The 26,918-nt window shown below is 37.6% G+C and overlaps 1 protein-coding gene across 2 annotated transcripts in view; it reads left to right on the top strand.

The window, feature by feature from the left end:
• LOC148371555 (uncharacterized) overlaps nt 1–26,918 on the top strand; it is a 44,801-nt gene that overhangs the window by 5,638 nt on the left and 12,245 nt on the right. The window contains exons 1-5 of one of the 2 annotated variants that reach the window (XM_088326087.1): nt 4,969–5,116; nt 15,027–15,081; nt 17,803–17,838; nt 22,177–22,209; nt 25,989–26,063. In XM_088326087.1, coding sequence (XP_088182213.1) covers nt 5,081–5,116; nt 15,027–15,081; nt 17,803–17,838; nt 22,177–22,209; nt 25,989–26,063 — 235 coding nt within the window. In that variant the 5' untranslated portion in view covers nt 4,969–5,080. Of the gene's footprint in view, nt 1–4,968; nt 5,117–15,026; nt 15,082–17,802; nt 17,839–22,176; nt 22,210–25,988; nt 26,064–26,918 lie in introns of those variants that run through there. The other variant, XM_088326088.1, reaches the window with a different exon arrangement.

Genomic DNA, 26,918 nt, shown 5'->3' with positions numbered 1-26,918 from the left:
CAAAGGAAACATAGTGCTGGAGAGAAGCAGTTCAGCTTAGGAAATGTATTACAAAATTTTAAAATAAAAGTAAAGAATGACGACAACCGGTGGCTTTGTATCACATGTGATCAGAGGTGGGAAGACGAGCCCAAAATGCTACTCAAGTAAAAGTACTGTTATTTCAGAATCACATTACTCAAGTAGAAGTAAAAGTAGTCCTCCGAATACTCAATTAAGTAAAAGTAAAAAAGTACTTGGTGAGAAAATTGCTCAAGTACTGAGTTACTGTAGTAACGTTGTATTTATTAAGTTCTTGAAACAACAAATCAGATCAACGAATTATCAAAGTCCATCTAATCAACAAAAAATACATTTAATTAAAAAATAGTGCTTTAACAAACAAAAAATAGAAATAGTGTAAATCAAAAAAATGTATTAAGCACATGTAGTATCTCTCTCTCTCTCTCTCTCTCTCTCTCTCTCTCTCTCTCTATCTATATATATATATATATATAGATATATATGTATATGTGTATATATCTACCTACTCTGGTAATATCCCTCGAGAGGGGTGACTGACAGCAAGACAAACCATACACAAAAACAAAGAAAAGAAAAAGGGAAAAAAGTAGAAAAAAACACACAAAATGTGACCATGGCCAACCCAAATGCCCAAACACCCAAACAAGTTAAGCACCTCGGCACCCAAGTTGGTTATGCTTTCGTCCTTCCAGATGAAACGGGACACAAGAAACCGACCATGTCACTCAGGTCAGGGTGACACAACACAATCTTCTGTTCAACAGCAAGGGCCGACAGCTTTCACTGGTTTACCCCTGCCGCATCATACTTGTAGCAAGGAGTAGCACATTTAAAGCCCCAAAACTTATCTTAAGAGGGTTTGCAAGCATAACAACAAGCTAGCCCATGAACTCGCACAAAGGAGACATTGCATATTGTGGCAGGTGTTTCGCACCCTTAAGGGGAACATGATTTTGATGTGAGGCCAAGGGTGCCCCTGCTCTTCTGTGTTTTCATTGTCAGTATTGCTACATGACGTTTTCCGTCTCTTTCATCCGTAAACAGGTTTGTATAAGTATGTTTGACTTGAATTGACTAAAGCCTGGCGGAGCTCTGCCTCAAATAAATGCGCCTTAGCGGAGACAGACAGACACGTACTTACGTGGAGGAAATTTATTAGGTAACAAAGTAACGACTTCAATGTTGCCTAATGTAGCAGAGTAAAAGTACTGTTTTTCTTAAAAAATTTACTCGAGTACAAGTAAAAGTATAGGGATTTAAAAATACTAATAATGTCCCCAAACTTACTTAAATGTAACAGAGTACATACTCTGCATGTGATCCACACGCTTACCTTTACTTACGAACTGATTTCATTCTGGGAGTCTATCTGCAAAAACAGCCTGAAGAAAACGTTGCCTTTTTATAAAATTAGTTGCGCCGAGTGAGGTGACCTATCGAGAACTCATGAAGGTCTGTTTGAAGGGAAAACAATAAAGTGTGCATACCCTGTTTTACATTTGCAGAGTCCGTCTGAGCTGACAAATCAGAATCAATTTCTATGTGAAGTTGGTACGAGTTGACTACTTCCTCATAGATCGTCAACATTGCAAGGATCACCTGATTCCATGAATTTAACTTTATGTTTAATAAGGAAGACACGATACAGCTATGCTATCAGGGATAGCAACTAAAGAGTCACTTGCTGTTGTTTTTGCCGCCCTATTTGCTCTGCATCTGATACATGGATATCGCAACTATGATGGGCGTGGCTTAGCGCTCTCCTTCCGATCTATTACTTGATCAGGGTAGCGCTCTCCCACCAAGAGGCCAGGAGTGCGCTCCCCCTCCAAAAGGCATAGGCAAATGTTGATCACAGGTTTTATAAGAGAGAGGTGTTGATTTGCAAAAATGGAACATGGAGCGATAACAGGCACGCCTGGGAACTCACATTACAAAGCAAAAAGAAGAAGTCCATGTACAAGAGATTAGCACACAGCTGAATCTTCAAGGTTGTATGATAAGACCATTGCTTGGAAAATACACTGATATGAAAGAATACATTCAGCAAGTTAATACTTTTTTAAAACATGTGGATATATTTGATGTGCCTTTTTAACAACATAAATGTGATCATCAAAGTAATAATGTTATTATTAAGTAATAAAGCCGGAAAACACATTTTAATAATCTAACGCAAACCACACCTGCTGGACCTCATTATGACAAGTTTCTCGTCACGTTAACGGTGATATATGGGCTGTATCATAATCTGACTTTTGGTGGATGTCTTGGTCACGTATACTAAAGTTCCGGTCTTCTGCCGAAACGTCCTACCTTGTGGAGACGTCCTACCACAAGGCTGATTTCGATTTCCTACGGAGAGTACTTACGATTTTCGTTTGGACTCTGTCTTAATAGCCTCTTTCACCGCTTCAAAATACTGTTTTAGGACGTAGCTTTTAAGCCTGGCGTGTTTTTCTGTGGTAGCTTTGTCAAGTAAAGTAATCATACACTATGTATGCACACTAACCCTTTTTATGTGTCTCGCGTAAAAGTTCTGTTTGTTATAATGCTGAGTTTTAGTCTTGCTTGTTTTACTTGATAAGAGAGAAAACAAAATTTGCTGTCAGATTAGCCTACGGTAGGACACCTCAGCAAGGTAAGATGTTTCGGCAATACAGGTTCCTTTTTATTGAAGAAAAATTGCAGTGGATTGGCTCAATTAAGCCCTGTTTATCAACGTCTGCTAAAAATGGGATATGTTTAATATTGCACCAAAGGAATTCAATACAGAAGGGGGAGCTGTTGTTCCCATCAGATCTCCCGCATCTGATCAGTCCCTGTTCTCGTTTGTCGGTATGTTTCTTCACCAGTGTTGGGTACATTACTTTTAAATAAGGAATTAATCATAACTACTCACTACCTCTTCCAAAAGGAGTTAGTAACTGAGTTACTCTAGAGTAAAAGTAACTAGTTACCAGGGAAGGTAACTATTTCCGTTACTTTAAAAAGAATTTGGTGTATGTCAAATATTGGAAATTTTCTGAGCAGTATTCAAGTCAGTTGAATAGAAAAGTACAGTATAATAAAATAACAATCGGCAATAAACAATATAAAGTAAGTTTAAGATTGGCGTGCGGAGGGCTGTCTCGCCGAGGGGCCTGCTCTCAATCCGTTCTTCTTTGTCTGAATTGTCCCAGGGTGGGCAAAAGCCAATCAGGCTCTCCCTCGGGAACACGTGGAGAAAGATGCAGGAAGGAGTTCGCGAATCTCTTTTAAAGTCTAGTGATGTCAGCCACCGGAGGAGTGTCGTGTGACAGGTTGATTTCCTTCAATGCTTTTAAAAATAACGTTCTCCACTCGGTTGTTGTGATAATTGTTGATAATAGGTAACATTTCATTCGGACACAAAATGAAATAAATTCTCTGGTATTAAACATGACACATATGCAAATCAATAATCTTTTGATTACAAACAAGCACTTTGGGGTTCCAAAGCTTTATTGTACAGCTGAAGACTCTGGTCACTTTCTGTGATTGAATTGTGAGTCTTTCGAGCTGTTAGCAGAGTCAGTGGTTGGAAAAAGGTTAAGGAAAATGGGTACTTTGTGACTGTTTTGTCTAATCTGCGCGCTTCAACCTCTAAAATCTGCAATGGGTAAGTTTTCCTTCCGCCATTACAGCATCTCGACAATAAAATACACAACAAAGTGTGCTTACCATTGCAGTGTCTCATCTCTCATCTCATTAGCCGTACCGCTTATCCTCATTAGGGTCGCGGGGGGGGGGCTGGAGCCCATCCCAGCCATCTCCGGGCAGTGGGCAGGGGACACCTTGAACTGGTTGCCAGCCAATTGCAGGGCACACAGGGACAGACAACTCATTCGCTCATTCACACCTAGGGACAATTTTGGACCGGCCAATTCACCTGAAATGCATGTTTTTGGAACGTGGGAGGAAACCGGAGTGAGGAAACCCACGCAAGCACGGGGAGAACATCCAAACTCCGCACAGGAAGTCTGGAGCTGGATTTGAACCCACGACAGGTTCCCATGACATGAACTGTGCCGCACAAGCGCTAACCACTGCGCCGCCGTGCTGCCCCCATTGCAGTGTAAATCAGTGTAAAAACAACCTGAGACCATTAGACATTCTGTACTTATTCCATCACTTATGCAGCCAATCAAACCAATGATTGAATCCGTGAAACAAAAGCTTCTCAAATCTCGTGTCAAATAGCTTTTTCCTCAACACAAAAGACACTCGAACCAAGGGTTAACAACAAACCAGCTTAGCGTGCCAGTCAAAAAAAAACATTTGTCCTTCCGGGTCAAGTACCTGCCTTACAATACAAGCATTGCTACCTTTTATACCCCATTGACTCAATGTGTGCCAGCCCATAGACAGAAAAAGAATAACAATGATTACACATACATTTTGGCTGCTAGAGGTGCTATTCTCAAACGTACAGGGATGGGAAATAAACAGAGCAGAGTGGAATCGCTCTGGCTGTTAGTTTCTTCAATTTATTCAAAGTAACGTACCTCTTTTGACCATTGTTAACGGCAGAAAAAATAATTAGTCAGATTACCTTGTTACTGAAAAAAAAAGCTATTCCCAACTCTCGTTATCATTTATATTCTGACTCTGTTCTGTGAAGAATCCAGAAGTATTATTTTATCGTAGCTTTCTGGAAAACAAGGCATGTTTACATTGAGGCACTTCTGCAATCGTCACACTTTTTCTGTTACAAACTGACCCTGGCCCCTCATCAGAGAAGGAAAAGTTATGTGGCCCTTACAGGAAAAAGTTTGCGAACCCCTGTCATTGGGACATATTCACGCAAATGTCCAAAAACTGTTTACTCGACACTGACGTGATGACGAAAAGTGTCTCTAGCCCGAAAAAGGCGGCTTTGTAATCCCCTTGGTTACCTCCCCTTCCACCCTGTTAGGTGAGAGCAAACTTTGGCCCGACTTTGAGTCACGCAATAGTGGATTCCTTTAAGGAAGTGGGCTGCAGCTTTGGGGAGTGTGTCATTCTTAATGGCACACAGCACAGGCGCAAAACAAGGATGCACTTCATCCAGTTCACTTCTCTCTCTCCTTTGGTATGTATACTGCAGGACACAAACATATTATGTTTATTTTTACCGCGTCATCCTTTCAACTTACCATGCTAGTTTTTGTTCCTTACTTTAATGCAGATAAACGTGTGTACTTTTCTTTTTACATGTGACATTTTCACGGCAGAATGATTGATCTGGCACAGTTTCTTTGCAAATTATTCCGGGCTATTAAATCTACCAATCATTATCAGCAGCTTCGCTATTAGTGTCAAAGGCCAGACTGAACCACTTTATCTCTGTTAAACGTATTTTTTGTTATCTTTAGCTCTACCGTAGAGGTTATCTTTTGGTGCTGTTTTGTTTGACCGTCTGTAGGGAGGATTACAGGATGCATAATTGTGAGCTGATCTTTCTTTAATTTAATGCCTTTGCTGCGGAGTATGGGCCAAGGACATTGAGTATAGGTTTTTTTATCATCTGGGTTGCGATCCTTTGAAAAATAATTGCATTTGGTGATGTGACGGACTACTTCCACTTTAGACTATGATTGTTATAATTTACATTCAACTGATTGGTTTGCAGAAGGTAAACTTAAGCCTCTTAATTGAAACCTCCACAATTGGCAAGACCCTGGTCCATGCCATCCTAGTTTGCCCAGGTGTGTTAGTAGATGATGGTGATAGAAACAATTCTGCTCACCCTGTCAAACTTGACATTAAATTTAGGGTGGGGATGCCGAACTCAGTTTGGCTCTGGGGCTGTATTCAGACTTTATGTTCTCAGGCGAACTCCAAATTTTTAGCTTTGTTTTTAGTTGTATCCATTAAAAAATACAATAATCACGTATGACAAGGCATCTTTTCGAAATACAGCACATTTCCATGCCTGCCGACACCATCGCTATACGAAACAAATTTTCCCAACCTATTTGGAGCCAAGGCACACTTTTTTTTAATTAAAAAAATCTCAAAGCACACCATTCATTAAAACCCCGGTGTGGAATATTTGATCAGTTTATCGCACTGTTGTCTAATACGAATAAGTGACAAAAAGGCAGACAAACATAAGTAGAGATTCCATCATGTAAAGGAAATACAAATTCAAGTCAAGTCAAGTCATTTTTATTTGTATACCCCTTAATCACAAAGAGTCTCAAAGGGCTGCACAGGTTATTGCACAGACTATTATTTCAGACTATTATTACACCATCCCCTGATCTGAAACCAACATGAGGGCAAGGAAAAACTCAAAAACCTCAACATGAGGACAATGAAGAAACCTTGAGAAGGGACCGCACATGTGGTAATCCCCCTTTCAGGATGACCAGGCTGCAATGGATGTTGCAAGTACAAATAGTACAGATATATTGTCAACAAAAAATATAGGTTATTCATATGCTATAGAGTAGAAGTGTGTTTTAAGCTTAGATTTAAACATTTCCACTGAGGTTGCAGATCAGATCTCAGATGTTTCCACCTGCCTTTTTTTTGATAAAAATGAACATTGATATGATTGTTCATGTATTTTGCCTAGTTTTCAAATCAATACTGTATTTCGTTTTATTTACTAAATGAACATTTTTTTTGTACTAGGGGGCACACAACATTACACACTGTCCTTTTAAATTGTTTAAAAAAATCTATTTCCAACACCAGTGTCAAGTGTTTTTTTAATTTAAATGGTCATGTTGCCAAAATTGATTGTATAATTTGCAATTGTATAGCATAGTATAAGTATAGTATAATTTCACAATGGCACAGGTGGTAGGATGATTTAAATTTTTTGTTTCTTGTTTTTTGGTAAATCGTGAATGGTCTGCATTTATATAGCGCTTTTCAAATCAATGAAGACCTCCCAAAGCGCTTTACAATGTGCTTCACACTTACCCATTCACACACAAACTCACACACCAATGGCGGCCATGCAGCCATGCAAGGCGCCGACTTGCTTACACAAAAAACACTTCGACATATAACACAGAGGAGCCGGGAATCGAAATGTTAGGTTTTACTGTTTTTTTTCAAGAATAATACTTGAAATGAGCATTTCCAGTATTTTAATTTTTCAAAAAACGTTTTTCTTAAAAACAATTCAAGTCAGCAGAATTATGTGCAAAGCTTATACTTTATTTATATTGGGATATATTTTATTATTGTTTGCAGTGCAATCTTTATTAGCTTCATCAAACAAAATAGGTTGTTAAACATACTGTGCTACCTCATGAGCAGGTCATCCATCCATCCATTATCTGCACTGCTTATCCTCAGTAGGGTCGTGGGGGTGCTGGAGCCCATCCCAGCCATCTCCGGGCAGTGGGCAGGGGACACCCTAAACTGGTTGCCAGCCAGTCTCAGGGCACACAAGGACATACAATTCGCTCGCTCATTCACACCTAGGGACATTTTGGACCGGCCAATTAACCTGACATGCATGTTTTTGGAATGTGGGAGGAAACCGGAATGCCCGGAGAAAACCCACGCAAGCACGGGGAGAACATGCAAACTCCGCACAGGGAGGTTGGTAGCTGGATTTGAACCCATGACCTCAGAACTGTGCCGCACACGCAATAACCACCGCTCCGCCGTGCTGCCCTGAGCAGATCATATTCATATTAAAAAAAGGTATGTGCTACTTACAGCAACTCAGTTGCTCCCTGGAAGAAAAAAACAATTATGAGCATGGGCTGTTTTTTTTTTTGCAAAGATAAGGTTGGGCAAGTTCCTGCAGCACACTTGACAGGGTCTCGTGGCACACTAGTGTGCTACAGCACACTGGATGAAACACACTGCATTAGACTACAGCTTTTCACCGCTTAAAAATGTGGGATAGAACATTCCACTTTTCATGTATTAAAAAAAAAGATCATAACTTTTGATCAAAATGACCTAGAGACTTTTTTTCAACATACTTAAAAATTTATGGCGGGCTGTATTAAATCATCCGCATTCGGCCTGTGGCGTACATGTTTGACCTGCCTGATTTAGGGAATGACTTTGTTTTGTTTTGTTTTCAATAATAGGTTCTCAGTAACACGCTTTAATATCTCATCTCATCTCATCAGCCGTACCGCTTATCCTCATTAGGGTCGCGGGGGAGGCTGGAGCCCATCCCAGCCATCTCCGGGCAGTGGGCAGGGGACACCCTGAACTGGTTGCCAGCCAATCGCAGGGCACACAGGGACAGACAACTCATTCGCTCATTCACACCTAGGGACAATTTGGACCGGCCAATTCACCTGAAATGCATGTTTTTGGAACGTGGGAGGAAATCGGAGTGCCCGTAGGAAACCCATGCAAGCACGGGGAGAACATACAAACTCCGCACAGGAAGTCTGGAGCTGGATTTGAACCCACGACTGGTTCCCATGACATGAACTGTGCCGCACAAGCGCTAACCACTGCGCCGCCGTGCTGCCCCCCGCTTTAATATAAGCTCAGATAAAAAACCAACAAGAAGAAATAACTAAAATTAGACCGTCATGCTAGAAGAAGGTCTCTATCCCAATTCTTGGCCTTCTTGCGTCCTATAAGAAAACAATATTTAGAGAAAATAAATGTGAGCTCATAGCACACATGTAGAATGTGAATTCAAAGGCATCAGCAGATATAGAGATTATGATTGATCAATGAAATCCTCATCAGCACATCCAATTACAGACGCTGCCTGACCTACGAACAAGTTGGGTTCCCGACAGTCGTTCGTAAGTTGAATTTGTTCGTAAGATGCTTCAGTGCTATATTTTGTGTGTTTAAGGTTATATAAGTATGTTTAAAACTTGTATAAGTGACCTGTATTGTTTTGTACTAAAAAATAAACATTTCAGGAAATAATATGCTCTATAAAGATCAATTAAGTGAGGTTTAATTTACTTTCGCGAGATGCGCTTCAAGAGGTCCTCCTTCGTGGTAAAAAGTGGCCGGAAAAAAAGCATTCTGACCATTTTTCCAACCGCATCCAGCTTTTTTATTCCACTTTCGTTTCAAAAGAAACGGCTCGCTTCTTCTTTACAATAACCATATTGAATGAATGCACGAGATATAAAACAACAAAAACGTCAAAGTTCTTAGCGTGCTAGGGATACAGTACATGTTGTTATGATTACACACGAACCAGGAAGACGAAGCCGGATTTCCAACTTACAGCATTGCCGGGATATTTTTCGACATCCCGAAAAAAATGTTCGTATCTACCCTTTTGCGTAAGTCGAATGGTCGTAAATAGGCCTACATTTTGTGTGCACCTATTGTTTGACGTGCTCATTCATCTTTATGAAAATGCCATCATGGTGAGAATGGGGACAATATAGGAAGTAAGTCAGCAAATTACTTCGGTGCTGTTCGGACGATTCACTTAACTTCAACGAACAAAATTTGAATTTGCCTTTTTCCTCCCCATAGTAATAACATTCTTTTGACTAAACCCAGTGTTACGTTCAAACTGACCCTGGACGCCATAGATGCCAAAAGGTGTTTTTTATCGAACTTTGTAAGGCCCCGGTGGGTGGATACTCTTGAGGTTGCGAGGGTGTGCCCGGGGATGTGCCCGGGATGTGCCCGGGTGTGTGTTTGGGGGGTGCCTCCTACATTTGCTCTATATTTTTCTATTCTGCAGTAAATTTTTAACAATTCTAAACTAAAATACTTTAAAGTCAAGCAACACAGAATCCGCGAAAAACAAACCACACGATAAAATAAAATTTAAAAATATAAAAAGTATAAAGTAAAATGTGTAACAAAAACAAAAATATTATGAGTCTCTATTGAATTTGGCATTAAGGAACACAAAGTGCTAAGCTTTAAGTACCGGTACCTGATTCAGAATCTTCTGTCAGTGAAAGATAATGCTTAATGTTTTGGAACCATTAATATAAATGAGATGAGTCCAAATAGGGATAATTTTCCTGCTTTGACTCTTTTTTTTTTAATTTCCCTTTTGTCTTCCCTATTGTAATCTCTCTTTTACTGTCCCTACACTCAATGTGCTGCCGCGGCAGTCCACCCCCCAATTTTTTGGGATGCAAAATATATATAAAACGGAAAATCAATAAGACATTGGTAAATTGTTAATTTCAATGTAGCCCAATTTTGGATAAAATAAACAACTTTTTTTTTTTAATTCACTAAAATCATTATCCCTTAACGAAATATTAAAGAGGGAAGCTGCATCGAGGACAGTGAAAGTAGCCCAGCGCATCAAGTTGCTCTCTCCCTCTTTCAAAAAATAATTAATTTTGAACCTTAATTATTACATATTCGTCATTGATACGATAATACTCATAGCATTTTTTCTTAAGCAGAGTTTCAAAATGTTTTCCATTTCCTAACAAACATTTTACCAAAAAAGCTCATTTTTCAAAAAATGTTTTGTTCATAAACACACACATTCATTCTCTATAAAGTTTACATTATTATTATTATCATTATCATTATTATTATTATTATTATTATAATGATATAGAATATTATAATTAACACCCCCCAACCTAATTCCCCCCTGTAAGGTCCCCATTCCAACCAACTAGACCTAACCGAGTGTATTTTTTTTTTGATAATCTAGCTGTAGTTCTTTAGCCGATCAACTTTTAGCTGGCTAACTTTCAACAGATTAACAAAACTTTAATAACTAAATCGAATATGTTTTTTTTGTAAATGCACCCAATAAACATTTTCCATAATTTGCCATAAGAGGGTAGAACTTTAAGTGTGCCTAATACAAGTATAACACATTTCAAATAAATACAAAATTAAGGAGATTAAAAAAGGAAGTACACCTCTTTTTCCACAATTGAACTTCCACCAAAATCAAATGATGTCACTTCTTGTAAATGGCTATAATGGAATTTTAGTTTTTTTGAGGGGCAAATGAGCACATTCTAACAGGGCGGAAAATTACTTCTGGGGCATGTTGAATTCGAAGAAAATAGCAAGTCAAAATATGAATTCAAACCATTTAATTTCATGATTAAATTCATTATTGTGTAATTCATCAATCATATTATTAAGAAAAAAGAATCTTATAATTTTATGGCCTACAACCTCTTGAGGAAGTTGATTACAGACCCTGCCCAATAAACGAACGGACAATCGTTCGTAAGTTGCTTCAGTGCTATATTTTGTATGGAATGTATGTTCAAGGCTTGTATAAGTAACCTGTATTGTTTTGAAACCGAAAAATAAACGTTTAATAAAATAATATGCTCTATAACGTTACAAAGCAGGTTGAATGATAAAGCATAGCACTGAAAAATGAAGCTACACATTAGGCGTTGACATTCTGTGGTCTGTGAAGCTCCTTGAGACTACTTATGATTAAGGGTGCCGCAAATAAACATGACTTGACTATAAAGATAAATAAAGTTAAGTTTAACTTACTTTTGAAAGAGTTAGGCGACTTCCTCCTCCGCGGTAAAAAGTGGACCCCAAAAAAAAAACAATCAAACAATTTTCTCAATAGCATTAAGCTTCCTAATTCCGCTTTCATTTCAAAAGAAACGGCTTGCCTCTTCTTTAGGCTTCACACCAACCATATCGAATGGATGCACAAGATATAAAACGACAAACATCAAAGTTCTTAGCGAGCTAGAGATACAGTGCAGTGTGTATACACACAAACCAGGAAGTAGAAGCCGGATTTCTTCTTGGAGGTGGATGCTGGGAGACCTCTCAAAGCGCCACGCGGCAAAAAGAAGGACTACAACACTGTCCTCTACGAGGATAAAGGTGCACACGATACAATATCTAACTTACAGCAATGTCCGAATATTTTTCATAACTCGAATGTTCCTAAGTAGGGGAGCATTTGTACATTGCACTGCGGACACAATAAAATTGAGCATGTGTGTCACCAAAACATTATCTAAAATACAAAATAATATTTGCAGTGCATTTTAAATGATTGCAAACACTTCAAAATAATAATAAAAGTACTTTTTATAAACATTTTGCAGATTTTGAAGAAAATTCAGGGTAAGAGAAAGATGCGGACATGACATCTTGCTCCAAACAATATTTATCTGGTGTTTTCCGCTCATTTTACTCCAGCAACTAATCAGTCAGTAGTTAAAACTGGATTCCTGTATTATCTACCCAACGAAACTGCCGCTTTTATGACGACTATAACGAGTGTTACATTGATCTTTTCCATGTAGTCATTAACAGTGGCGGAAAGCAAACACAATAGGCATCGCTAACAATAACCAGTAACCCCCAAAGGTCAGTGGGAGAGCTGCTCCCGTATTACTCGCACGAGTGTGTATCAGTTCCTGATCTCATGCAAAATATCAATGACTCGGTCCAGAGAGGCTCCGTCTTGGACTTCCACTGGTACAGTTCCCGTGTTTTCCCATTTTAAAAATATCAGCCAGAGTATTGTGTTAGACACAGCTGGGGTTTTGTTTACTAGCACGTGGAACATCTGTGTTTTACATCTGTGAGCTTCACAGATATGGCTACTTGTGGGCCTTTCATTGAGCATGGACATCTAGTCAGTGTAATTCATAGAGATTTCAGATGGCACGTGCTCTGGGGAAGGGTAAGAAAGGTCACTTTTGCTCATATATGGTTTTCAATTCGAAAGTGTACTCACAAAAGTGGGATGTGTTATTTTAGATGTCCTTTAAACACTTGAAAATTGAATATTTTGTCTATTAGGTACCTTATGCCTTTTATCTACTTTGCGGCCATATGCTTTTATCTCACTTTTAGCAAAGCTGTTTGGTGCATAACACATTAGGTACAGTGCCCTCTGAACCTAATGGCGAGTAAGGCCACCTTTAGCAGCAGTAACCGAAACCTAACATATACGATAATTGGTAATGAGACTTTCACACCACTGTGAGGAAATTTTGGCACACTCTTCTTTGCAGAATATTTTCAAATCTGCCATATTCAAGAGTTTCCTAGTGTGAACTGCAACAGATTCACGATTGGATTCAATCCAGACTTCGACTTGGCCACTCAAAAATCTCATTTGTTTTTGGAGCCATTCAGAAGTGGCTTCATAATCCAAGTGTGCTTGAGTTTGAGGGCACTGATGGACAGACGTTTCTCCTTCAGGATCTTCTGTCTGTTTATTCCGTCAACCACAGCATGTTGTCCTGGTCCTGAGACAGGAAAGAAGCCCCAGACTATCACACTGCCACCACCATGCTTTACTGTTGGCATCATGTTCCCTTTGTCAAATGCTGTGCCATTTTTGCGCCAGATGTAATTGGGTGCACACCATCCAAAAAGTTCAAATGTTTTCAAAGAATGTTTCTCTTAAAGTCTATGGAGGATAATTAAGATGCTTTTTGGCAAATGTGAGATGACTTTCTGTGTTCTTTTCACACAGCTGTTTTATGCTTGGGAACTCTCCCATGGAAGCCATTTTGGCCAATGTCTTTCTTGTTGTGGAGTCATGAACATTGACCTTAACTGAGGCTGCCAAGGCCGGCAGTTCTTTGGATTTTTTTGAAGTTATTTTGTACCACGTGGATGAGCCGTTGTTGCACACATGGAGTAGTCTTAGTTGGTCAACCACTTCTTGGAATGTTTGCCATTGTTTCCAGTTGTCTCCATTTGTGATAATGGCTCGAACAGTCTGGAGCCCTACAGCCTTGGAAATGGCTTTGTATGTCTGCCGTCTTGTTGCTCTCACTGGTTTTAGTTGGCATAAGACAACATGGTCATCTCATTACTCATCTCATTAGCTGCACCGTTTATCCTCAGTAGGGTCGCAAGGGTGCTGGAGTCCATCCCAGCAATCATCGGGCAGTGGGCAGGGGACACCCTGAACTGGTTGCCAGCCAATCGCAGGGCAACATTGTCATCTATTGGTCAAATATTACACACTCGGACTTTAAGGATCTATATCTATCTATTTTTATCTTCCTCTGAGTCGACATCAGAGGATGATTGCATTGAATTTACCAGAAGACCAATAAAGAACAATCTCGGAGTACCTGCTTTGTAAAATGGAGGCATGGTAGGTCATTAGCGGAAGCCTGCTAATCAGACAGCAAGTTTCAAAGTGATTGCCCCCAGAAATAAATTAAAAAAAGGCAGATTTGGCTACAAATAAACAATTCAAATGTAACAATGCAATAAAAGATTATATTTTGGTAATATTCCCCATACAAGTTTTTCCACATTTTACACAGTGGATTTACAGCTGGTTAACATGATTTACAATGGGAGACTATGTCAAAATTCTTATTTGTTTCTGTAATTTAAAAACTTTACGTCCAATAGTTAAGAATGGCCAACATTTGTACTTTTTACACATTGTTTATTTTCGGACCTATTTTAAAAAAATGTTCTTCGATGCAAATATATAAAAACCTAATGTGTAAACGTATGAACTGAGCAATTTTTTTATTTTTCTAAAAGAAAGATAACTTTTCTTTAAGAGAAAGCAGTGTGTCATGGGCCCAACCATCATCCAATGACCATCTTTGCATTCCACTGACTGTTCCAGTACTTGCATGTCGGTTGACTGGTAAATATTTGCACTCTCCAAATTACATAAAAAAAACAAGACACTTATTTATTTTTTGTTGTGTAATGATTTAAATGTGGCCAATAGAACACAAGGGACAGGGCAATGTCAAATGAGTTCTTTCTGGCAGCTGACTGTGACGGAATTTTACAATTTTGCTGAGCGTTGTGGGAAAAAAGGCTATCCTTTCTGCTCCTCGCACGCACCTCAAGTTGCAATGTAGCCTTGTGTGCATTCGCTCCAACCTGTGTAAACAACGCAAGTAGGACTTATTAATTTTCCACTGACTGCTCGTGTGGCGCTGACTCTCAGGGTCCCAAACAGGACCAATGATAGGCATGGTTGAAGCTTTCCATCATACTCCATGTTTGAACCAAAAAAACATTTTTCTTTGTTTTTTTTTTGTATACACACATCAATGACTGAATGTGATATTTGGTATTTTTAACATGGTTTCTTTCGTTCTCTCCATCAGCATTTGAAGATGATGCGATTGTTTCTCCTGTGTCTACTGCTGCCAACCGCTGCCGGTGAGTTCTCATCGCAATGCTGCTTACAGCTGATAAATGTTGGGTGCGGAATTGAAAAGAAAATAGTAATTGCCATATTTTCTGGACTATGAGTCGCACTAGAGTGAAAGTTACATTTTTTGGCGGGATTTATTTGAAAAAAAAAAAAAAAACCCAACAACACTTAAACCGTTTATGTCCCCCTGCCTTAAAAGCCAGACCTAGCACATGTCACTCATGCAAACGTTATAAAGATGACTTTGCATCTCATTTTGGGAATATATTATAACAGTAAAACACAGAGCGTTTGCACCTTGTATGGATATCACTTTTGAGTAAATTGAAACTATTTACCTTGGCAAAATGAGGCCTTATCTTCTGAACGTTCTTCTATAGTTTTATCTGTTGATCAGGAAGAAAGTGAGGCGCCCTCTTGCGGTTTAGTGTGAAAATATCATTTGAAATATTATACCCGGCAATATTATTTCACCGATAAGTCTCATCGGAGTATAAATCGCACCCCCGGCCTAACTGTGAAAAAAAAACTACTACATATAATCTGGAAAATACATTAATCCTTATTTTCTCTAGATGTACGTGTAATTTGATTATTCATGTTTTTTTCTGTAACTGTAACTGAATACAATTACATTTCTTTTTATCCTAATTACGTAACGCCGTTACACTGATACAGATGCTGACACAGAATCATACTGCGTTTTTCTATTTTTATTGTTGCAGAGAGGGGAATGGGAAATGGTGGCTGGGTCATTTGAGTAAATATATTTGATAAAATATCTAATCAACACGGGCCAAGAGCACCCTGTTGTGGTTTAGTGTAAAAATAAAATATGAAATGATATACCCGGTAATAATGTGGTAATAATTTCACATATAAGTTTTACAGGAGTAACCCCCAGAGGCACCCCCCGCCACACTATGAAAAAAGTTGTGATTTATAGTTCATAAAATAAGGTAGTTAAAGCTACTAGTTACTTCATTTAAAAAGTAATCACGTTATCCCCCAGATTACTGACACCCAAAATTAACGCATTTGTCTGAAAGTAACTAGGTACAAATGACCATCGGTGGGTAGTAACAAATTATATTTATTCCATTACATTTACTTAAGTAAGTGGTGGGCCATTTTGAACTTCTAAGAGTATTTTTAAATTAGTATACCTCTTACTTTAACTTGAGTAAATTTGTGAAGAAGAAACTACTCCCACTCTGCCACATTAGGCTATGTTGAAGCCGTTAATTAAATACCCTGCACGCAAGTTCGCCTCCGCCTGTTTATGCTAAGGCACAATTATTCTGTCAGCAACCTTGTTTCCTTTATTTCGATCTGACCAGTGACCCAGAAAAAAACACTAAGTAGCAGTTGTGAGCACAGATAGGAACTTCTTAATTACTTAATTAATATACGTATATATAGGCTATTTTTAATCCACAGAGGGTTCACCCAAGCAAAGTACACAGACTTGAAATTACATAGACTTGTAATTTATTGGTAATTATATGGATTTAAATGATTTGATGATCTGATTGAATAGTTTGGAAGAAATATTAAAAAAATAAGACATTGCTACAGTTATTCAATATTTGAGTATTTTTTTTATTTTTACTCAAGTAATTATTTTATGACTACTTTTTACTTCTACGTTACTCATATTATTCTGAAGTAACAGTACTTTTACTTGAGTAAAATGTTTGACTACTCTACGCACCTTTGCCCCAAATACGGATGCCCATAAACACATAATCAGCCTCTGTGTTTCGCATGTCGTCCGCGTCTATCTTAGTCTAGTATTACATGTGGTCGCTTAAAACAACGCTACAAGAATTAGTGCGACGGAAGTCACACTTCCCACATACAAGTCGGTAGGTGATGAAAAAAACACATGTTTCCGATATAAAAAACAGGGCTGGAAATGAATTCTGAAAAAAAGAGTCAACAGATGTATGCACAGTTTAAATCCTAACCAGTTTTAGCACAAAACCCTCAGGCTTCTCCCATTAAGCAAAATATTTTTAAAGGTCAACAAAGGTACACATAAATATTGAAAGGAGGTTGGTGAATATGACACACAGTTATAAGTGGATGCAACCACTTTTAACTGTTTAGTTATTCTTTTATTCACTTAAAGGTATTCCCACATTTTTAAACATGCAAATAGTAAATGGTTTTTGCATTAAATCTGGGTATATTTCATGGGTGTATTCCAACTATTTTCTGAGAAAATGCATTTTAAAAGCAGCATGTACTGTATTTGTCCTTTTGAGCTGTGCTGTCATCTGAGGAACACAAGCACCTTAGCAAGCCAGTCGCCATATTGATTTACGTGTTGATTGGTCAAAGAGGTTACAAGTGCTTTGCGACAATTTTGCCCCATTATTTGAGACCCTCAAGATGTTTTTTTTTTTACTTTTTAGCAAGCTATTTAACTGTTTACTTTTCTAGCTAACTATCAAACTATATTTTTAGCTATTTAGCAAGCCATCTAGCTACTTTTCTGTTTCAGAAATGCACATTAAACGGGGTGCCCTTTGCATTAACTAGGAAGAAAAAGAAGCTTTCAGGTTGAAAAGGTTTGGGGAGACCCCTGACATAGATTATATTCCACTAAAAGATTATGTCATGTTTAGACTCATTGGTTTCCTGTGTCACGAAATATTGTCGGGTGGACTTCCACTTTTGAATCCATGAAGGTTAACTAACTAATATGTTCTGCTCTGCAGTTTTTTCTGATGAGATTGAAGGATCAGCTGATGACGGTATGTTACAAAAAACAGTGTTTTTCAACCAGCGTACCTGGGCACACTTGTGCGCCGTGGCAGCTTATCTTGTGTGTCACAGGAAATTGCTTATTTTTTTTCTTTGCATTAAATTAAAAAAAATATTAAACATAACAGACATCGGTACATAGTTTTATTTTACTCCCCGTTACAAAGAAAAAAAGACATAATAATCAGATTCAGATTCAGATTCAGATTCAGATCTACTTTATTGTCATTCTAGTACACGTGTATACAGAACGAAATGTCGATGCATCTGACCCCCACAGTTTCCTTGAATGTACAGATATAAATAAAGTTGTATTGTATTTTGGCTACGTATAGTACCTTTCAATATTCATACAAAAACAACCCCATCAAATATACAAGCCTCTGAAAGAAAAAAAAACACAGTAAAAAGGTTTATAGGAAGAGAGGAAGAGGAAGAAATATAATAACAGGAAAAATATAAAGAATGAATAAAATAAATACCAAAACAGGAAAAAAAAACTCTTAAATTGCTCTGAAACTAGACTAAACATTTTATCGTTACTGCTCGCTTCTTGTTCAGCAAGTGAAACTCAGCGTTTCAATTCCCTTGGACCAATATAGGAAGGTGTGCGGTATATTTTGATGAAATTGTTTTTTTCTTATTTTTAATTATTTTCTTGTTTTACAAGTAAACTGAAAAAAATGTTATAAAGTAGTGAATAAAATGTTGTTTTATTGACAAATAGTTTTATTTTTTTCTTCACAAAAAAGAAACAAACCAAAAAAACAAAACAGACATAGTAAAACATGGAGAGTATAGTAACATTAGAATTTGTAAGATATTTTTTTACCAAAATAAGTACCATATTCCCTCTTGAGTCACAGTGACCACAATTGATAAGAAAAATGTATGACTAGTTCAGGCAACATGATCATTTAAGGATTAAAACATAAAACTGGGAATACATTTTTAAACTTTTTCGATGCGCCTTGAGTTTTTTTCATGAAAGTAAAGTGTGCCTTGACCTTTATAAATTATTATAGAAATGCGTCCGTAATTTAGTTTGAATCGTCACATTTCTTAACAACACACATGTGTGCAGGAAACTCGATTTGTTTTCTCTTTCACCGATTTTGTGCACATTCTATGGATTTTAATTAAAAAAGCTTTTGCTCATTGACCATTGACAACATAAAAAAACATTCTTTATGCTGGTCACTCAGAACTACATGTTACCCTCTTCTCAATAGATAGCCTTGTAAAAGTAATCAGTTTTTATAAATGGTTGAAAATAAGACTGTTAGAGAGGGATTCATTAAAATCGCTCTTTACGTAACTGCTATTCATACCCATACAGGATACAATAAATGTACTGTTGTAGTTTGTGTTAGAAATATTAAATACATGAAATTGGGCCAAATTGGGGTTTCCACAAGAAAAGCCCGGATACAAACATTCAACTGTTCTTATATATGCATCCATTATCTGCACTGCTTATCCTCAGTAAGGTCGCGGGGGTTCTGGAGCCCATCCCAGCTATCGTCGGGCAGTGGGCAAGGGACACCCTGAACTGGTTACCAGCCAGTCGCAGGGCACACAGAGACGGACAACTCACTTGCACATTCACATGTAGGGACAATTTTAAACAGCCAATTAACCTTGACATGCATGTTTTTGGAATATGGGAGAACATGCAAACTCTGGACAGAAAGGCTGGTAGCTGGATTTGATACCTAGACCCCAGAACTGTGCCACGGACGAGCTAACCACTCAGCCGCCGTGGCGCTCTGTTCTTTTATATCTTTTATCAAATGTACGCCACAAAATGAGGTTTAAAAAACTTTAAGAGACTATAAATGGATTAATGTGAAAAAGTATAAATGAGTCTGTAATTTGCATGGGCTCTACTTACATTAAAGGGATGGTGTGTATTATTGGACCACTAAATGTCGTTGTATTGTGTAGTGCAACCAAAAAAAATGAGTGCGAGGAAGTACACAAACTGTGTAGACTCAAAAAGTGACCAAAATGCACATTTTAGCTCCTATTTTCTTGCCCACCCATTTTAAGGTTTTGGGGTACCTGCAGCATCAAGAAGACCAAAATTTAGCTCAAATAAATGCAAATTTCTAAAACAACAAGTATTTTTATTTTAAATACACGTTTATATCATTGTTCTTGTTATTTTGGATTGTTTTTTTAAATAGCAAGTCCGTTTTTTTAAAATGATATATTTTTCTACCATAAGAAGGTGCCAAATAGTACCAATGTCCCTTTAAACTTTCATATTCAGGTGGGGGCCTCAAAGCATAACCCTGTAGACCGCAATTGGCCCATTGGCCGCAAGTTTGAGATCTCTGATGAGGAATGGTGCACTGCTAATATTAAAAGGAAGTGAACTGTATGACATATATTATTACTTTTAAAACATTTATTATAATGATTAAAATTTGTTTCAGGTGAAAAAGTCGAAAGTAGAATATTTTCTCTTTTAGGTTAAACATGCCTGATAGGTTCAAAGAGCCCTTGTGAATTTTTCCCCACTGCACTTATCTTGCCTTTACCTTACTTTTAGCAAAGCTGTTTGGGGCGAGGAGGAATGGGGAGAGGGAATTCGGGTGTTGAGCGATTTTTCCTGCGGTTATTGTTTTGTATCTATTTTTTAGTGTAGCATGAAAATGGTGAAAGTAGGAAAAGGGCTGTTTCAAGCACAGTCCAAATGCCAACTTTAAATTCTACTAAAGACTTAAGAACAGTTTTTCGAGCGCATCTAAGAAATGCCCGTATGCCCACATCATAAGGAGCTTGACAGAAATGGGTTCTTTAAAAATAAAAATAAAATTATTATTTAAAAAAAAGGTTATTAATTATAAAAATAAACAATTAACAATAATTGTTTAAAAACGCATGAATTAAAATTACAATAAATATATCCATAAACATATAGATAATTCATAAACCTTTAATTAATGGATCTAATGCAGAGCAGGCCCTTCCACTGACTGTTGCACTATTGGGCTCATTACTTTAAAAACTAAATTAGTTATAGTTAATATCTGCTTCATACAACAAGTTAGTCAAGAATTAATAACTGAATTACTCTATAGTAAAAGTAACTAGTTACCAGGTAAAATATATACATACTATTTCCGTTACTTTAAAAAGAAGTTGTTGTATGTCAAGGAATTTGAAGTATTACGAGTCAGTTGCATAGAGAAGAACAGACTGGTAGTTGTGTTATAGAACCTGGTAATATTTATGCACCTTACCAGAAACAGATTTATTCTGTACTTGAAGTGCAACACAAATAAATAGTAAACAATATAAAATTATAACAATCAGCAGTAAAAAAATAAGTGAGTTTGATAAATCAAATCTACTGTAACTCTCATGACCTGAAACTGGTCAAGTAGACTTTAGCAACTGAACCGAAAATATTTTCTTCACAATAAGTCGATGGTAAAACAATATGAAATGAGTTTTGTTCACTATCATACATCACAGTCTCAAACCAGACAACTGGTCAAGTAGACATATGCTACTGCACGTTATTATTTCTTTTCACAAGAAAAGCAAACAGCTCAACAATAAAACACACTACAAAGTGTAACACAGCAGTGCACGTAAATATAACCACTCGAAACTAATGAGACATTCAGCCAGACTATCCAACCCCTTCTCAAACCAGTAATTGTATCTAAGACGCAATATTTTCTCAAACCTCCCTTCAGATAGCTTGTTCCTCTCTACAAAAGACTTGAACCAAGGGTTAACAACTAACCAGATTTCACATAGCCCAGCTTAGAGTAGCAGTCAAAATACCGTTTCCTCTTACAAGTCAGGTACCTGCCTGACAATACAAGCTTTGCTGTATTTATAAACCACCAATTAAGGTGCACTACACCATGGACAAAACAAGAATAACAATGAATGACACACGCACATTTTGGCTCCTTCAGTTCTATTCTTGAACGTACTGGGATGACAAATAAAAATAGTAGAGTAGACTCGCTACGCCTAGGAGTTTCTCCAATTTATTCAAATTAGCGCAAAGCTCCGAATCGGTAAATCGTTACTTAATAAAACAACGGCGGCGTTACGTAACAGCGTTATTTATAACGGCGTTATTCCCAACACTGCAAATTAACATTGTTGATAGTTCTTATATTTAAGAGATTTTGCATGTACACTCATATGGCTTGGCTTGCAACATTCAGAATATTTTGAAAAAGTGATGCTGATAAAACGAGTCCAACCGTAGTTGACAGCTGTTTAGTGTTTCAAACTGCTGCTATTGGGATCCCTCTTTGTGATGTAACTGAAGCGTTTATATTCTCCATCCGCAGGCCAGGATGATGAGGATCCGTTCGAGGAAAACGGTAAGTCGATTTAGAATTCCCTGAATACATAGTGGAAGCAGGGCTTGGTGCGGTTTGCGTCACAAATGCGAATGGCTAAGGGCAAATGTCCAAGGGGGAGTACAGGAAGGTTGTAGCCTTTGCAGTTATTGTCATTAAGCTTTGTTTGTTCTATGGCTTTAGGACTTGTGATCAGCGTCAGGTCTTGTCACCCTTCCTCTAACACTAACCTTCTCCTCCATCATCCATTAAGTCCTGAATAGAATCAATTGGCTTCTTATAGAGGCTCTGACTATTGTGCCAAGAGGCCAATGAACTTTTCGACATAGCAGCCATCCTGCCTGCGGGTCAGCTAATCAACACTGGCATTCTCGTTCCCTTAGTGTGCCTCTTTGTGTCATTCCTTGTATTGTCTGTGATAGCCATATGACGAAATTACACATCCTTCTGAAGCAGCCAAACATGGAAATGCACACTGTTTACATTTTTACACTTGTTGAAATATATTCCACTGGTATTTTGATTTTTCTCAGTTTGTTTGGAGAGAACTCCGACACACCTTCAATTTGTTGACATTACCTACTATGTCTCAAAGGCAATAAAACAATTAGCTTTTTTTAGTGATACGGGGCCTATGAGCACTAGTGAATGAATCAGGTTATTGCAGATTTATAACAGGGGGAATATTTGTGGATTTATCAGTTTATTATTTGAAGAATATACATTGTAATATTCAGCTTCTAATAGCACGATATCCCCAAAATATGTTCCAAATATATCTAAAGACACAAGGTCTTTACATAAAGGTACATGAATCCCTCGTTTTTCGCCAGGATTGCGTTCCAAAAACGTCCCACAATGGTCGAGATCTACAAAGAACAAACCCGTAATTAATCAATTAGTTAATCTATTTATTTATTTTAAATAATTTATTCATAAATGTATTTATTTATGTATGCTTTGAGAAGTCATTGACTTGAAAAGCGCTATATAAATGCAGATCATTTCATTTCATTTCATAATTAATGATTTATTAATTAGCTTGTTTGATTCAACCCAAAGAACAAACCAATTTATGGGCTCAAGCATTTCTGTAACAAATAGAATTACTGTACTTTTTTTTTCTTTGTTTTTTCTTTTCTCAAATAACCGCTGTTTTAATTTTAATCTAAAGAAAAATCTTTTGCACTGAAGGGCAGAAAATTTTAAGATCTGTTTGTCCTACAGAAACTACCGTAAATTCCGGACTATAAGCCGCTACTTTTTTCCCAAACTTTCAACCCTGCGGCTTATTCACTGATGCGGCCAATTTATGTAATTTTTCTAACGGCCGCCAGCGGCACTCGAGTACAAAAGGTAAGATTTAAACTGCAACTTCTTAGCTTGTGCAGAAATTAAATTAGCGTGGACATATCCTCATAATGCAAATTGCATAAAGAAAGGCACATGACGCAACTTTCAAGCTAAACGCAGTCGACCAGTCCGATATAGATCTTACTTTGCGAGCGTGATGCTAGCGTGCTTTTAAATAAGGGAGCGTGGGACCACGTCTATATGACAAAGTCACTTTCCCATACTGAAGGAAGACGGCTTTGATGACGCAGTAATAAGGAGGAAGACGAGGACGATTTACCGTGCTTACTATAAGTACGGTATGTTTTTTAACAGAGCTATTAACGGTGTTGCGAGCGTGTTGCTAGTAGCGTTTTGCTACCCTTCACAGGCACAGTTTGGGATGAAAGTAATAATATTATTATCAAAGCTTTGAAAACTCTCTTGGTGTACCGTCTTTCTTTGTAAATATGTGTAACCATGTATAATATGTATTTGCAACTGTATATTTTTGTAATGTATTTATTTTAGAAACCTATTCTGATATGTTTTGTATGAGCAAATGAGAAAGAAGGGGCGGGGCAAACGCGGGCTGACGGGAAGTGGAGTAAAGGTGAAAAGTGTTTGTGGACGCGGCCGACAATAGCGGATATATATTTTTCCCACTCTTGCCTTTGGAATTATACACTTTTTGCCTTGGATTACTTTTAACGTGCACCTGGACTCTGCAGGTCTGCATTAAATTTTAAGTACCGGTATCATTTTCCGTTCATTTTGCAGGCTGTTATTTGGACTGTATCGGGTAAGGGTTAATTGCGTGTCTGTATTGCGTTTTTTCAGTGTGGGCGCATACGGCTAATATACAGGTGCTGCTTGTGTATGTTCAAAATCGGTTTTCTTTCCGAAATGTAGTGGGTGCGGCTTATAATCAGGTGCGCTCTATAGTCCGGAATTTACGGTATATGCTTTTACATTATCAAACATTTAAAAACAAAACAAAAAAAACAATTAAATAAAAACACCAGAGACAAAGAGACGCATGCAACTCCAAAGCAAGTCCAGCTTTGTTAGCGATATAAAGCAGATCTCGCTGCAATCTGGTGCTTTTGATAGTCCAGAGCATTTTGTTGACATGATGGCTTTTAGAGAAAGTTAAGTCAATTCATTTTTATTAATAACGCCTGTTGCGAAGATGAAAAAAAGCTGTTCAAGTAATATTCTAACATGTAACTGAAAGGACAGATTAAGGTCAAATGTTATACCTACATTTTTACAAACCCATGCTGCCCTTGATTGCACTCTTTTTGTTGCCCTTACACGTAGCACATTAAGCATGATTGGAGTTATTTGTTATTTATTCAAATTCTCCATACAAAATCAAAAATGGTTGTTTTAAACTGAATTTCTTTAATTTTATCAAAATAATGACACATACCATAATTCATCAATATTGTATAGAAGTTAAACGTGACGCGGTGTCCTACAACAGAGTAGACACATGGTGCCTCATTCTCCACAGCAGTGTTTTTCAACCAGTGTGCCGGAGCACAGTAGTGTGCCGTGAGACCTTGTCTAGTGTGCCGTTTGAATTTTCCCAATTTTATCTTTCCAAAAAATCGGGCCATTATTCAGTATTTTTGCTTTCTTCAGAAAAGGAACTGTAATAGTCATCCATATCAGTAGGTAGCAGTCGATTTTTACATACTTTTTATATATTAATTATCTGCTCATGAGGTAGCACAGTACATTTAATAACTTAATTTGTTTAACAAAGCGGTTTAAGATTGCACTGTAAAAAATGAAAACATATAAAAACCCCTTCATTCTTTTTTATTTTAAGTATTATTCTCTTCTTTTTACATACTGCTTATGAGATAGTACAATTAAATATTTGACATAACTTAATTGTCAAACATTTTCGACGGACGGTGTGCCTCAGAACTTTTTTTTATAAATAAAAGTGTACCTTGGTTCAAAAAGGGTTGAAAAACACTACTCCACAGGTTGTGCTGAGTCCAACTTAGTCGTTTTCATAGAAGGCTAATAATCAGCATGTGCTGTGTTCATTATGAGGCTTATATAAGGCACGTAAGTCCAAAGTACAGCCCAGGGATCAGTTAATGGCCCCTGATCAAATTGTTAATTGTACTGCGGCCTCTATCATGAAATTAATAAAGTGTGGCCTGCCAGTAATGGTGACCGCAGTATAAAATACATTTTTACAAAAACCACACTATTTCACTCGATGAGGGCAGTAGCGCTTTTGCCAGATGCCCATGGCTGTCTGTGACAATTTTAACCCAACACATGTAAATAAAAAATATTTATTTAAAAAAATATGGCTCTTTCAACATTTTTGCTTGTCATACCTGGCTTGTTTATTGGGTTTTTTAGACTTCAACAAAAAGAGATTCTACTGTGACATAACACAGTGCCAAGGTGACATTGACTCATCTATTCTCTTTCAGATGCTATGGAGGTGCTGGACAGAAATGATTCAGGAACATTTGTTGATAAAACCAAAGGTGCAGAAGTGACTACAGGTGAGAAAAGAATCATCGGCGAAACAAAATGCTTATTATAGTCAATATTTGAACATTTGCTGAGGTGACCAGATGGCCCGGTTTAACTGGTTATAAGAACATGGCGGATATCACCAGCTCCATTCTTTTGTCCCTGATCCAGACTAACGGATCTAACCGCTCGATGATATGCATAAATGTAAAATAGCCCGTCTGCGCTCCAAGCCATTATCTCCCGACCTTTTTGGAGAAAATAATGTCTTTTATTGAAATATCTCAAAGAACACCTTTCATAAAACATTTTTAGAAATATATTTCCAACACCAATTTCATGGTATTTTTTTTAAATTCAAATGATCATTTGGCCATAAAATACATTGTAAAGTATGTACATGGTTTGTGGTAAAACAGAATTATGTATATATTTTTTTGTCTTAATTTGGGATTAAACTTCATTTTAACTCATTTTTCATGTTTTACGATACCCTTTTTGTTTTTCTAGAAAAAATAAGAAATACTACTTAAAATAAGCAAACATTATTAGTCAATTACACATTTTTTTAATACGTTCATCTTTAAAAAAAAAAACTTTTTTGTCGAAATAATAATTAAAGGGACAGTGTGTTTGTCAAGGTTGCCCACTGCACTCACATGGGCCCGCCTGTTTGGCGCCACCTCCTATTTAAACTCAGTGCTCTCATTCACTCCTTGTCAGTCCGTCAACGAACCTCTGCTCTTACAAGACTTGTATTTTGACTCTTTCCGGTATCCTGCTCGTGTATCCAGTATCCGGTGTCTATCCCACCTGTTTCGTCCTGTCCGGTATCTTACTCCAGTCTCCAGTTTCCGGTATCGATCCCGTCCGTCTCGTCCTGT

The sequence above is a fragment of the Urocampus carinirostris genome, chromosome 2 (genome assembly GCF_059441175.1).
Source record: "Urocampus carinirostris isolate Australia breed hairy pipefish chromosome 2, RoL_Ucar_1.0, whole genome shotgun sequence".
Classification (NCBI taxonomy): domain Eukaryota; kingdom Metazoa; phylum Chordata; class Actinopteri; order Syngnathiformes; family Syngnathidae; genus Urocampus; species Urocampus carinirostris.
This window is presented reverse-complemented; position numbering and strand designations above follow the sequence as displayed.